This window comes from Narcine bancroftii, chromosome 6 (genome assembly GCF_036971445.1).
Source record: "Narcine bancroftii isolate sNarBan1 chromosome 6, sNarBan1.hap1, whole genome shotgun sequence".
Taxonomy (NCBI): Eukaryota; Metazoa; Chordata; class Chondrichthyes; order Torpediniformes; family Narcinidae; genus Narcine; species Narcine bancroftii.
In genome coordinates, this window is record NC_091474.1 from 91,324,547 (window position 1) to 91,339,701 (window position 15,155).

The 15,155-nt window shown below is 40.5% G+C and overlaps 1 protein-coding gene across 4 annotated transcripts in view; it reads right to left on the reverse strand.

The window, feature by feature from the left end:
• Window positions 1-15,155, reverse strand: part of LOC138736339 (A disintegrin and metalloproteinase with thrombospondin motifs 14-like) — a 112,398-nt gene that overhangs the window by 78,117 nt on the left and 19,126 nt on the right. For all 4 annotated transcript variants that reach the window (XR_011340236.1, XM_069885683.1, XM_069885684.1 and 1 more), the window contains one exon: window positions 7,761-7,957. Coding sequence is in view for 3 of the 4 variants with exons in the window: in XM_069885683.1 (XP_069741784.1) it covers window positions 7,761-7,957 (197 nt within the window). In the remaining variant the exon portion in view is untranslated. The remainder of the gene's footprint in view (window positions 1-7,760; window positions 7,958-15,155) is intronic.

Below are 15,155 nucleotides of genomic sequence, written 5' to 3' on the forward strand. Positions count from 1 at the left end.
TGGGATTGAAATGACCCAAGTTTTTGCGTGTGCAGGAGTGTGAAGGAAGAAAAGATTAAAATTAAGGTATAAACTTTGCTGTGGGAAAGTCATAGCTGGGGGGGGGGGGGTGGGGAATAAATACCAATAGCGGACAATTTTTAACAGCTGTTATTTTAAAGCATATTGCTTTGGGGAAACTCTAAACCGCAGGATATTAAGTTTTGAATTTTATACATGGCGAACAATACCACTGATTTTGGTGTGGCATTTTTAGGGCTCAAATTCCATCTTAGACAACAACACATGCACCAAATGATTGAATATATATTGATTCCAATAATCAATAAACATTTTATAGGTTCAGTAAAATCCTCTTTATCCATTATTCAAGCAACTAGCAAAAAAAAAGGAAAATAAATAGATGAAAAATATGAAATTTAACATTGGCACCCCCTAGCAGTCAGTTCACCAATCCTCGCAATATGCAGTCTCAAGCAACCAGCAAATACCCTTTTCCAGCATATACCAATGCCCATAGGTGCCAGATAACCAAGGTTTTTATTAATAATATCTTGACAATTTCTTTCTAAACGTGAGATTTTACGAAAATCCATTTGCATCCTTTGAATCCTGGGAGACTTTACAATCTCACTTTGATTGGAGTCATGAGCACCATTAACTCAACAGATATCCATGTCTTTGATCATGGGATCAATCAATCCAAATCAGTGCACATTTTGGAGGAAAGGCTAAAAGACAGTCACTTAATGAAGGACTCTTATGTTTTAAAGAGTTTTCAGTTGAGAAAACATTTATTCATCATTTTAAAAATCAAGTTTTTGATTTTTTTCTTCAGTTACTTAATTCAACCTCTGCAGCAATTTTCTCTTTGCAGGTAATGAATGGTTAACCAAGTATAATATAACAATCAGACCATCTTTGGGACCAAATCGTAACTGTTACAGACTGAAACCATTTGCTACAAAATCTGACTTGAAGGATTTATGTAATAATCTGATTATGGCATCAGGAACTGGTTGAGCCTTCAACGAAAGAACAATCGAGACAGCTTGCATCCAAATAATTGGGTTTTTCCATAACTCAAACATACTGCAACAGCTTTATTATTCTCAATGGCAGCAATATGAAGATTCCATGGATGAATACATACCTTTTATCAATAAGAGGAGAAATACAGAAATAACTTGCAAAATAATGAAAATCTGTAATTAATTCATCACCATCATTATCCCAGATTGTAGGTACAAAGTTCAACACTCAAAGATAATTATAGTGTGAACATTTTTTAAAATATATTCTTTTTTGTTTATTACACCTTCATTTTGTTACAAAGTACTTCTTACTGAAATAGAACTTTTTTTAAAAAGACTTTCAGCATGGTAACAGGCCATTTTGGCCCAAGAGCACGTGCTCCCCAATGACCCTCCAACCCTAGTACATATTGAATGGTGGGAAGAAACCAGAGCCCCTATGCAGACATGGGAGAACATGCTAATTCCTTAGAGGCAGCACGGGATTCGAACTCAAGTCCCTATCGCTGGCGCTGAAATAGCGTTGCACTAAATGATACACTTGACTAAACTGAAATAAGATGAAGCTTTTCATTATTCCAATAAAGCAAAACAGAAAATTCCCAATATTGTTATTTTATTTCCCCAATTAATAATTAAACAAAGGAGGCAATTCGCATTGAAATTTTGATGACAATGTAACCAGAGAAAGGGTCTCGACCTTAGCCCCAGTGACCTACAGGATGGAGGCCCTGACACGGATCTCCACCTTAATAAACTACAGGATCAAGCTTCCGACATGAACTTTCACCCTGAACTTGCTGACCTATAGGACCGGGCTTCATACATAGGTCTCCATTTCACCCCTGGCAACCTGCAGGTTCAAGCCTCTGACGTGAACTTGCACCCTGAACTCAGCAACTTATAGAACCAAGTTTCAGACACGGGTTCCAACTTGGCCCCTGCAACCTCCAGGACTAAGCCTCCATTACAAACTTCTACCCTAGCTCCGGGAGCGCACGGGCCCCTCTTCATCCTCTGACATTCCCAACACTCCCCATCCTCTCTTGGACCCTTCCTACCCTCCACCTCCTAATCCACTCCATCCTTCTCCTTTCCCCAAAACCCTCCACCCCAATGAACCTCCCCCATCGCCTGCCTGGTCTTCACCATCCCTTCTGACCTTCCCCTCTTGAAGGCTGAATGTTCTGTCCTCAGTAAAGGCTGCACTTTTGTCCCCTTTTGCCCACACCTGAACGAGTTTCACACATACCATGACGTTGAACTCTTCTTTCATTGGCTCCATCTCCATGCTTACTTCCACAACCATGATCCTCTAGCGCCCCTCCCCCCCTCCAGATCCCTTCTCCTGCTTTAAAACGTCTTCCTTCTCCTGTTCACCTTGTTCTAGTTTTCTACCTGCTCAAGACCTTCATATTTCCAACTGCCGCTGTGACATCAACTGTATTGACTTCACTGCAGTAATCCCTTCACTCATTCCAATCTCACCATCTTGGAATGCCTGCCCCCTGCACTCATTCAGAACCAATGTGAACCTCACCATCAAACCTACAGACAAGGGCGGTGCTGTTGTGGTCTGGCACACTGAAGCTAGACAACAGCTCTCAGACACCTCCTCCTACTTACCCCTACACAGGACCCCACCAAAACTCAATCCACCGTATCACGCATCATCTCTGAACTCATCACTTCCAGACCCCTCCCTGGCACAGCCTCCAACCTTATTGTTTCCCAACTCCATACCACCTGTTTCTACCTCCAATTCAAGATCCACAAACCCAATCGTTCCTCCAGACCCATCATGTCCGTATGCTTCTGTCCCACCGAATTAGTCTCCACTTACCTTGACTATGTTTTGTCCCCCCGCCCAGTTCCTCCCCCACTACATCTGGGACACTTCACACAACCTCCATCACTTCAACAACTTCCAGTTCCCTGAATTCGATTGCCTCATATTTACCTTGGACATCCAATCCCTATACACCCACACTGAAGACCTCAAAGACCTTTGTTTCTTTCTGGACAATAGAACCAACCAGTCCCCCTCCACCACCACCCTCCTTTGCCCTGCCCTTACCCTCAATAATTTTTCATTTGGCTCATTCAACTTTCTCCAAGTTAAAGGGGTAGCCATGGGTACCTGCATAGGCCCCAACTAAGCCTGCCTTTTTGTTGGCTACATGGAGCAGTCCTACAAGCCTACACCGGCAAGGTCCCTCAAATCTTCCTCCACTAAACTGATGACTACTTTGGTGCTGCCTCGTGTACCCATAATGAGCTCATTGAATTCATCCACTTTGCTGCCAATTTCCAACCCAACTTCAAATTCACTTGGTCCATCTCAAGCAACACTCTCCCTTTCCTCGATCTCTTTGCCTCCATCTCAGGAGACAAACTCTCGGACATCTTCTACAAACTCACCAACTCCCACAGCTACCTCGACTACACCTCTTCCCACCCCGTCCCCTGTAAATATTCCATTCTCTTAATTCTTGTCTCTGTTGCATCTGAACCCAGGATGAGGACTTCCATGCTAGGTCATCAGAGATGTCCTCCTTCTTCAAACAATCTGGCTTTCCCTCCACCACCATAAACTTGGCACTCACCCATATATCCTTCATTACCCTGGCCTGGCCCCCTCCGCCCCCACACGTAACAAAGACCGGATTTCCCTTGTCCTCACCTTACAGCCTCCACACAACACATCCTCCTCTGCCATTTCTGCTACTTACATGATCCGACCACTAGACACATATTCCCCTCTCTGCCTTCCTCAGGGACTGCTCCCTCCATGACTCCTTTGTCCACTCCTCCCTCCATGCCAATCATCCCCTTGGGACCTACCCCTGTGACCATTGCGGCACTTGCGGCAACATCTCCTCCCTCAGCACCATTCGGGGCCCCAAACACTTCTTCCAAGTGAAGCAACATTTCATGTGAATCTGCAGAGTTCATCTACTGCATCCAGTGCTCCCGCAGTGGTTACCTCCACATCAGAGAGTCCGGATGCAAACTTGGAGATCGCTTTGTTGAGCCTTGGCTCTGTCTGCCGCAATAGAGTGGATCTCCCAGTGGTCACCCATTTCATTTCTCCATCCCATTGCCATGCTGACATGTCTGACCATGATCTAATGCACTGCCAGACTGAGACCACCCTTAAACTGGAGAAACAACACCTCATCCTCCGAATGGGCATCCTCCAACCGGATGGCATTAATATCGACGTCTCTGGCTTTCATTAACCCCACCCCCCAGGTCAAGGAAGACAGGTTAGACAGGGTGGAGAGTGATTAGGAGACAAAGGTGGCCAGGACTGAAATCTGATGAGGTGAGAATAGTTGTATTAAGGGAGATCAGATGGAATCACAGTGGTGGTGGTGGGGGGTACGAGGAGGGAGGAAGCTAAAGGAGAATGGCAGGGGAGCTGGATGGAAAAGGGGACATAAAAAGGAGGAAATGGGGGAGATGAGAAAGGGCCATCTATAGTCCTCACTTTTTATTTACCTCCTAATCTTCTCACTTCTTGTCCCCTTTACCATCTATTCTCTTCTCCTCCTTGGCTCTTGGCATTGAGCTTCCAGTGTGACATGGGTATGTGCTACCAGAAGTATCTAAACATAACACGAGAGGCTCACTGTGCATGTCTTTTCTGTCTTTCCCCTCCTGTGGCTAGTGTTCTCATCATTCAGTTATGTGACCTCTTAAAAAAAAATTTCCTTCCCTCCCCCATTATTATAGCAGCCATATTTGAGAAAGTCGTTGGAATAATGCTGGCTCATTTCGGAAAGAATTCAGCCCTCAAGGAGTTCATAACTGAGGCTAAATGCAAGCAGCTGCTCAATTTTAAACACACTGATGACTTTGTACATTGGAACAGCAAAAGTATGCTTTTACACCCGGCAATCCAATAATATTATTTAATAAAGAGTGCGATCCTAAGTTATAATCACATAACGTTCTGAATGCGCCCAAATCAAAATGCAGTGTCCAGATTCTTCGCTGACCTACATTAGATTTCTAAAAAATGTGGACCAGTCTTTACTGTCAGCCTCTCTTTGATAATTTCTGCCACTGCTTGAGTGGATTCCTCCAATTGATCATTCGTTGGTTCTCCACACGTTCACTATCATTCTGCGGAGCATTTTAAAGTGTAGTGTGGAAGTAGAAAAGAGAGGCAGGTTTAACAAACACAAGGTAATAAAATGACAGTGAAAAAAAGTGCAACTTTGAAAATGTAACTCCTCAAACTGACTGAGAAAAGGCAGTAGATGGTAAAGATGAAGAGATTTTGTTAAATTACTAAGGCATTTTACATTAACATAAATACAGCCCATCATATTTCACCATCCATGGATTATCATTAAAAGGCCCTACTCCCCAACCATCTTCAAATAGTAAAAAGTTCCAAGATGTGAAACATAAAACTCATCTCTAGAGATGTTCACTGGAAAAAGTGATGCAAAAGAGTAAAGCCAAAAAAAAAGGATTCAAATCATTAATTCCACAATTACTTGTAATTGGAATCTTTAACACTTCACAATTTCCAAAGGCACAGGACAAGATTAGAACAGAAGCAGGGAAAGTGTTGCAGAGCTGGAAACCAATGACGTCCTCACCCTCAAGGACTACTCCTTTGATCCGGCCCACTTTCTCCAAGTGAAAGGGGTAGCACGGATATCCACATGGACTCCAGCTATGCCTTCCTTCAGGAAGGGAAAACCAGAGCGGGATTAGAGGTGGAGAGCAGGAGCAAATTTAGGTCCTTGGGAGTCAATATCTTGGAGGATCCTTTTTGGACCCAACACACAAATGACATCGTGAAGAAAGCACATCAGCAGCTCTACCTCATCAGGAAGGTTTGGTATGACATCAGAAACAGTGACAAGTTACAGAGGTGTGGTGGAATGTGCGCTGACTGGCTGCATCACAGTCTGGTATAGGGACACCAATACCCCTGAACGTAATGCTCTGCGAAGTGGACGCAGCCCAGGGCATCACAGGCAAAACCCTCCCTACTAATCAAGACAAAATCCAAAGTGAACACTCCCGTAGTAGAAAAGCAGCAATCATCAAGGATCCACAATATCTAGCACATGCTCTGTTCTCACTGCTGCCATCAGGAAAGAGGTGTCACAAGATTCGCTCCAACAGGAACAGCTGCTACCCCTCCACCATCAGATTCCTCAAGGACAAACTAAATCAGGGACTCATTTAAGGGCTCTTATTTGTGCAATTTATTGAGTTTTTTTTTAAATTCTCTCTATATGACACAGTTTGTTTACATGTGTACATTGTGCAATTTTTTTGCAGCATCAGTGGGAGAAAAAGAATGGTCAACATTTTAGGTTGGGAATGCTTATTTATCAGTGCTTTATTGAAGAGAATGCATTCATGTTGTGAATGTTTATCTTTACCATATGTCAAAATGTTCGGAATTAAGTGGAACCTGCTTGCTAGAAAATAAGATGCGTGTCACTGTATTTTCTCAGTCATGAGCTTTTGATGCCATTCATAAGAGGTATGGTTAACCACAGAACATGAAAGCAAAATACACCCCATCCCTCCATGAAGTTATGCTATACAAACCTCCTCAGCAATCTAAGTTTTCCCTCCCTCACACCAATAACCTTCTATTCTTCCTGCAACCATGTATGTGCCTGTTTAAGAATATTTTAAATTTTCCTATTGTATCAGCCTCCACCACCATCTCAGGCAATGCATTCCAGACACCCACTATTCTCTCCCCTAAACTTTCCTTCCCTCATGCAGGAAAAAAGGTGCTGGCTAACCATTCCATCTATGCCTCTCATAATCTTGACAACCTCCATTAAGTTATCTTCATTCTAGCTCTGTTAACCTTCCCTCATACGACACATTCTCCCTTCCAGGCAACATCCTGGTAAATTTCCTCTGCACTCTCTCCAAAGCTTCCACTGATTGAGTATTTATGTATTTTTCAATATTTATGTATTAATCAATCTAAAGAATGGAGCATAGTCATTATCTGGGACAACCTTGTATCCCTCCTTTACCAATTCTTTTTTTTTTTAAATTTTTTATTTCCTCCTTTACCAATTCTAACCACACTCAGCAGCCACACCACCAACCCTCCTCGACCTCACCCTACAACTAAGCTGGTGGCCTTTACCAACAATGCTAGCCATCCACTGAAGGCACGCCTTGCCCCATTTACTGGCATCTGACTCTTACCCTGATCTTCCTGGCACTATACTTTGGCGAGGACACCTGGCCTTTCTCCTTCTCCCAGCATTACTAGTTTGCTTTAGCACGTGGTAAACAAGGAACCCCCTATTTAAGTGCACACTGCATCAGCAGTACTGATGTCGCGTGCGCTACAGAATTTGCAGCCAGCTGGCCTTTGATTAAAATAGTGGTTTGTAATCTGCAGATGCTGACGAATTTCTTGGTCAGTTTTTTAAAGTTATAATTAAAACATTATTCTCGAAAGTATTCAGTGAAATGACAGCTGTGCACACATTTAACTCAGCTATTTTACCTCCCCCTGCTTCTTCTATGAATATTCCAAATTCTCTTGAATTAACAAGAGTGGAATTCATGCCATCTTCCCATTTAACTCCAATGAGAATATTTTTTTTTAAACATGTCATATATGCTAAATACACGAAATTCATGGGTGTTGCAAAATTCAACCATGACTAATGAAGCAAAAATAAAATGCAATAAATAGCATACAAGGCCACTTACAATATTCATGAGCGTCAGAACATAGTTCTGAACATGCTGTTTTCCATGGAAGCGAACAACAGAGTCATCTACTGCCAAAAGAACTTCAATGTTGTAGTCATCTTTCTTTGCATGCCTTCTTTTTCGCGTTGGGTGACTTAGGTTCTCCTCAATGATGTCTAAAGAGTTTGCAAGTTCACCAATACCAAATTTCAAGGCTTTGGAGAAATAAATTTAGCAAAACAAAAGAAAAACTAATCAACATTTCTTCTGTAATAAATTAATTGACATGTTTTAATTTCAAAATGCATCTTTTAAGCAGTTTCAAAAAAAAAATAGCAAGTGTAAAATATTAACTGGTTTACTTATACTTCAGCAATGTAATGGAGTCCTAACAACTCCTGACGTAAAATTAACTGTGCTGCATTTTTAATTTCAAATGTAGATTATGTTACATTCAAATTTCATTATTATTATTATATACTAGGGGTGGGCAAACTTTTAATTTAGACATACAGCATGGTACAGGCCATTTCGGCCCACAAGTCCCTGCCGCCCAATTAACCTACACCCCCAGTATGGACTTGTGGGCCAAAATAGCCTGTTACCATGCTGCATGTTTAAATTAAAAATTAAAAGGTTGGTCACCCCTGTTATATACCTTCTGTATCCTTTCCTATAAAAGTCAAATTTCAGTTGTGTATTAAATTATGCTGCTTAGTATTTTAATGTTTAAAGATGACAGAGAGAGGCGGTCAGCACAATGCTATCACAGCGCCATCAACCCAGTTTTGAACCCATCACTGCAAGGAATTGGTACGTTCTCCATGTCTGTATGGGTTTCCTGTGGGTGTTCTGGTTTCCTCGCACCCTCCAAAACGTACGAGGTTTTTAGGGCAAATTATATATTTGGGTGGCACAGGCTAGAGGACTTAGAGGGCCTGTTAGTGTAGTGGGTCTCCAAGTTAAAAAAAAAATTATGACAGCTATAATCAGTGATAATGTTGCCCTATCAGTTCCATTTGGCTAAGCAACTAAATGTTCATTATGAACAATGGAAGTAAAATACCAGAATCTGTTTTATTCGACAGCATAATTGACCAATGGGCACATAAATCAACGCAGTATTGAAGGCAAATTTAGATAAATAGATTAGCTAACTTCGTTATTATCTCAAATATGTTTTGCTGCCATGGTGCAATGTGATGCAAAACCAAATAGTTTAGATGCCTCAAATTAAAAATAACAAAAATGACATGCTGGCTTTGGGAGAGGAGGTTTGTGAGAATGATTCCGGGGATGAGCAGATTAATGTCTGAAGGGCCCTTGATGGTTCTGGGGTTTCGAAGGGTGGGGTGGTAATATTGAAAAGGTCAGATAGTGTGGGCATGCATGTCTTTATCTTGAAAGCCATTTATCTTTTTTACAGTTGCCATCTGATTTGATGAACATCTCCAGTATTTAGATGGAATGGTCTCACACACTGCCCTGGTACTTCAGAAATATAAGGATTAAATCTAGACGAGTTAAAAGCTCCTTCCAATAAAAAAAACCCAAATAGATTTTGTTTTCCTATTTACATGGAAACCTCCTTCGCTGTCTGGTAAGCAATGCTAACTAAAAAGCTGCCGTATTCCTTGCTTTACTCCAAAAATGCCACAGGTAAAAATATGACCATGATTTGCAAAAATCTTCCAAAAGATTGAAGAAAGAAATCAGGAATTTTCAGTAGTAGACCATAAGATTGCTTCACTAATCACTTTATCTTTGGAAAGTTTGAGACTAAGAGAAAACTGCAAGCAAGCAAAATATTATTTTCAACTGAATTTTTATACATTAAAAGAATGTCACACCTCAGAAGACAACTATTTTTGCACAGTGGGATGAATGGGCTTGTGGTTTATAAAGGACCAGCAAGCATGGAAGAATGGGCATGAGAATGAAAATGAAGTTTTGTGGTTGAAATGGGCAAAAAAAGCAACTGATTGGCATTTCGACACAGTGCACTGTCAATAACAGCTGAACATTATGGAATATTCACACATTCTGGTGCTAGCTGATTGTTTAAGAGGAGTTCATCTACTGCAGTTCCTTATCTTTACAAAATTTTCATTTCACCCATGCAATACATCACATTCTCTCATGTAAGGTAAAAACATCATGAGATGGGACCGGAGAAGGAGTCACCCAGTACTAAGGAGTAACAGAATGCAGATGTGACCTTGTACACTCAAGATAAGCTTTGCACTAACAAGAATGACGTGCAGCAGACTAACAGAGAAGGATAGCAATAGTTTATTCATTGGACAATGTAATGGTATGATAATTTACTAAGTACATATCCTGAGGTATAAAAAAACACCACTTGCTGATAACGGCAGAATGCGCCTTCTCCAACTAACACTGTTAGTTGCAAGTGTTACAATCCGGTAATAAAGAACCTTGATTTCGACTCAGTCTGGTGTCTGACTCGCTCATTCATGAACAAAGCAGACCTAACACTCAACAATCAATTTTATAAATTCCCATGGATTCAACCACTGTCAATTTCATGTATTTGAGCAAGGAGATATGATTCATCGTGCAGCAGACGAAGGATGTGACTTGCTGAGAGATTAGAAATATTTAAATGGCAAAAGCCTCTCCTAAAGGACCGACTTTCCTTACTGACGTGACAGTCTGTCTTCAAGGAAAGAAACAACCTGCCTTCCCTGCCCACTTTTTCAGCCTAACCAAACTGTTTTGTAACTGCCGGATAACCTTTCACTTTTCCTCACTGAGCTATTACAATTCTAAAACCTGTTCTGAAGTTGTAGGGAAGCATTGATTATTGGTGATTTCTACAATTTCAGAGCCACGAAACGTGAAATATTTCACCAACTTGTCTTCGACAGACCCAGAATCAACTGTATTGAGTATTGGACTTGAATTTTTTTATTTTTCATTGCTCATACTTGCTTTGAAGAGTGCATTGCAAAAAAAATTGTAGTGTTCGACATTGATAGATTTAAACAGCCATGGAGTTAGCTGGTCTTTTTCTTAATATTATTTGCTTGTCTTCTCTCTACCAAGTTTCAAAAACAAAACCACAACTGCATCATGGCTGATAATCTTGAGAGCTCTCAAAAGCATCAAACAGCATTAAAAATAAAGTCTAACATTCCTAAAGTGATCTCCCAGAAACCGCGCATACGAATCTTTAAGAAAATATTTACCCTTTCTACATGAGAAAGAGTAAAACTATGATCATCCACTATCCAACCATTTGTTTGGCAATTGTCTAAACAAATGATGTTTGCTATCCCTCCCATTGCCACCTTCCTACTCATTGGGTCCCTCCACTCAGAACCCAAGGTTCTGATGAGTAAACTATGCTCTCTTTTTATTCACCAGGACCTCTGCTACATCGCACCAGGGGTTGGGTTTTGGCGCGCTCCTCAAACAATCACCAAGGCCTGAGATGCCTCACACCCCATCCATTCACTGGGGCCCACTCTCCCTTGAAACTGGCCTGGTTTTGTTGGCTACACTCCCTTAAAACTTACTCATTTTTGTTTCCTGCCTTCCCTTGAAAGGTATCGAACTTACTCGATTGCTGTGCTGTAACATTTTTTTTTAATTTATAAAAAGTGTACTGATTAATAACATCCAATAGTCTGAAAAATCTGTTGGTCAGACACAACCAAACTCCTGAGCATGCTAGATTAATGGCATTTTACTGTATAACTGATATGCTTGTATTCTTTTAAACATTTGATTTAATTTTAAAAGTAAAGAAAATTAAAAATCAAAGAATATAAACTAGTTGTTTCAAAGGTTATCAATGAGTTCTTATAACCGACAAAAGGCATGAAAATGAACTCAAGCAAATTATGTTCTCAAGAACAAAACAGCATTGACAATTCCCTGGATTTAAAATAAGTATACTACAACTAATTTGTTTGTTTTGTAGAAATGTGTTAAGAAAACTTTAGTCCGACTAAAATTGTCTGGGATACAACTTCATTCATATGACTTAACAATATCAAAAATCTGGTAAGGTGTGGTTCAATAGAACATGTCACACAAGTGGTCCTCACAAAACATGTTTTGCATTGCAATTTTCATTGACGATATTTCACTTCCCAGAGATGTTATTCCTCACCAATTTAGGTTGTGCCACACATCAATCGTCAAATCCGACAGGGTCCAATTCCCCAGTCTGACTGCCATCACCTCCACACAGACTTTGAATGGCCCATTAAAGGAGCCAACGGTAGTTTTATTCAAAACCCTGTGACCCCGTGTGGTGGTACACTACTGGCCTATTGCAGGGGGAAAACTCTGTACCTGCAGAAGAGCATGGGGACAAGACAACACCTGGCCAGCTGTTAATCAGGCGATCTGAATGGACCAAGCCCCACTTGGTCGGATGTCAATCACCCTCCGGGATACAAGCCTGAGCTGGCCCTTTCAAAGTCACGCTCAGAGCTTACACCAGCACAATCTCACGGTTGGCTCTGTGGAAGTTTATGTCGAATAAAGCCTGTTGAACAGTCCTTGGTTTTGTGTGTTTGCTTCTGCCCAACAGCGCACCACACCCTGGCGTCTGGACCCAACCCTATTATCAGCAACAGGCCACAAGGGGTCGCAGACTCCGGGGAAGCAGTAGACTGGCGCAGGCATCAGAAAACGGGGAGACCACCAACCCCCCCCCCCACCCCTCCAGGTCTGAGAGGTAGAAGCAGAGATGACCCACTGGGCAGTGACTACGGTGGGGTCCTGAGGCTGAAGGAACCCATGGAGGCTGCGGGCTACTGAAGACAGCGCTCGAGGGATTTGTACCATGCTGTGGACTGCTGGAGACTGGCTCAAAACTGGTTGATGGGGTACGAGGTATCAGAACCAGGATGCAAGAGGGTGCCGAAGGCACTTAAGCGTCCCTAATCATATCAGAGGTTCGGATCTGGACCTCGGGTTGCCAATGGTTTGGACTGGACTCCAGAGGCTGCAGCAAATCCACGGACACTCAGTGACTCTGGGGGGGGAACTCTCATTTGCTGCTCTTTCTCTGATTAAGAGGCGCTTCAGGCAATTTGTGCCAATGGGTAATCAGTCTGCCTTAGAGCAGATAGAAGAAATTTGGTGTAATATGACAGTTTTTATTACATGGCAATAAATTGAATCTTTGAATCCTATCTTATGCATACAAAATAGCAAACTAGAATGCAATTATAACTCTCATAAAATTTGTCATATAAATTACATGCTCAAACCAAACTCAAACACATGTCAAAACTGAAAAATAAAAAAAATTATTCTATTATAGAAAAGTTCAAAGTTCAGATTTATTGTCAGAGTTACATGATTGAGAGTCAATCCTGAAATCCTATTTCCTGCAGTCTTGGCAGAATTTCTACTTATCGGTTGTGCAAAAAAAATGCACTCAAGACATCCATACAGGAGAGAAATGAAAACAAGAAGAAAGTGCAATGCAGGAAATAATAAATAAAATAATAAATAATGTGAAAGTAAGAATCCTTAAATGAGTCTGCTGTTTATGAGATGATTAACCAGGTAATACTGCTTACAAAAGGCTCCGTTTCCCCCCGCCCCCCCAAGTCAGATTGATAAATATGCACTCAAAAACTCAAGAAGCTATGTTCTCAAATGCCATTTAAATGGCTCCCTATCCATAGCATTATACTACCAATAAAATGCATGCTTAGAATCTGAAATCTTCTTTGAAAAGACCTAAACTTATGGCTTCTACTAGCTATAAAGGTGGCAATAGCTGCATGACGATGCAGTTGCCTCAAGTCACACATATTGGTAGGTTAGTTTAAAATTATGTAATTCCTTTCACTATGTGGATGCAAAAAGAGTCTAAACCTTCAAGGGTACAGGAGGATCCGAGCTAGGACCAACAGGCTGAGGAACAGCTTCTTCCTGCAGGCAGTGAGAATGCTGAACGACCAAAGGAATGGCTCACATTAACCCTCCAGGACTCTCACATTCATGAAGCCATATTTATTTATTTGTATGTATAATACTTGTCCTCATGTACATTGTTTGTCTGTAGGCAAGTTTTGTACCAAGGACCAGAAAATGCTGTTTTGTCATGTGGTACTTGATGACAATAAACTTAACTGCAAGATGGCTACATTAAAAATAATTTGTTTGGGAAGCAAGGGCTTTTACAGTACTAAAATGTATTTAGGTAGCAAGATCAACAATAACAAAATTTGCAAGTTTTTAATTATGGCTTTATTACAGTAAATTTTTTTTAAATTTCAAATAAAGCAGTCTTAATTTTAAATGCATTACATTCTAATACATTATTAGATGTATTATAATTATGTATAATCTAAATACAATTAAATCTTTGAAATTGATATGTTTTTATATATTTACTTTTGCAATGTACCACCATTCTTGAGACTGTAAACTTTGACCTGGTTATGCACCTTAGCCAGATTGACCCATCATATTTCCAGATTCAGTCAGGTTGGACCATATTATGTTCACCCAACTCACTAAGTCACTAAAGTCACAATGACTTGCTAGGATTGTCCAGAGTTCTCAGTTAATATTTGCTTCCTCCTTCTCAGCAGAAAAGGGTACACACAAGATGGTGGGGAATTCAAAGGTTAAGTGCTTCCATTTTAGATTTTATTTTAAACAATTCAGATTTTTATTTTATTCCTCAACAGATTTCCATTTCAAAACCAGAAGATAAATGCTCCACCAAAAAGAAACAAATAAATTTTGTATATGAGCAACAAATAATATACCATTTAATTAATTCTACATAATCGTTTATTTGTTCAGTGAAAATATTTCCAATTGGCTTCCACACTTAACAATGGGCAACAATTTTTTCCCCCAAAATGTTTGTTTCCTAAAAAAAAACATTTGGGGATTACGATAGACAACTTCAAGATGATCGCAAAGATAATTTCAGATTTTCTGCATCACATAGGAAGTTGGAGAAATATTAAATCAACTTTTATTGAATTTGCCATGTTCAATCGCATAATAACGCATCATTGCATTAATTCAGCTGAGCTAAAAAGGTTTTTCCACTAATTTTCATTTGTACTCAGCATCTGATGCCTCTCATGTCAGTGTCCAACAATAGTCAGCCAGCATTGATGGATTCCAGTTGCTCTGGCCCCAGTTTTCCATGGCCACAATGTCCTGGTTAAACCTTTCACCAGTTCGTTGCTGACTGTACCAAGAACAGCGGGAAAGGAGTTCAAATGCAAATGCAGAAAATGAACTTTCAATGACTTGTGGGAATGGTTTTGTATGCTTGAAGTAGACTTAAAATATGACAGGAAATCACAAAATTACATTATATCTAAAAAAAGTACATGAGAAGAAAACTTTAAAGATGATTTTTGTGATCAGCAACCCAAAATCCATGAAGTACAC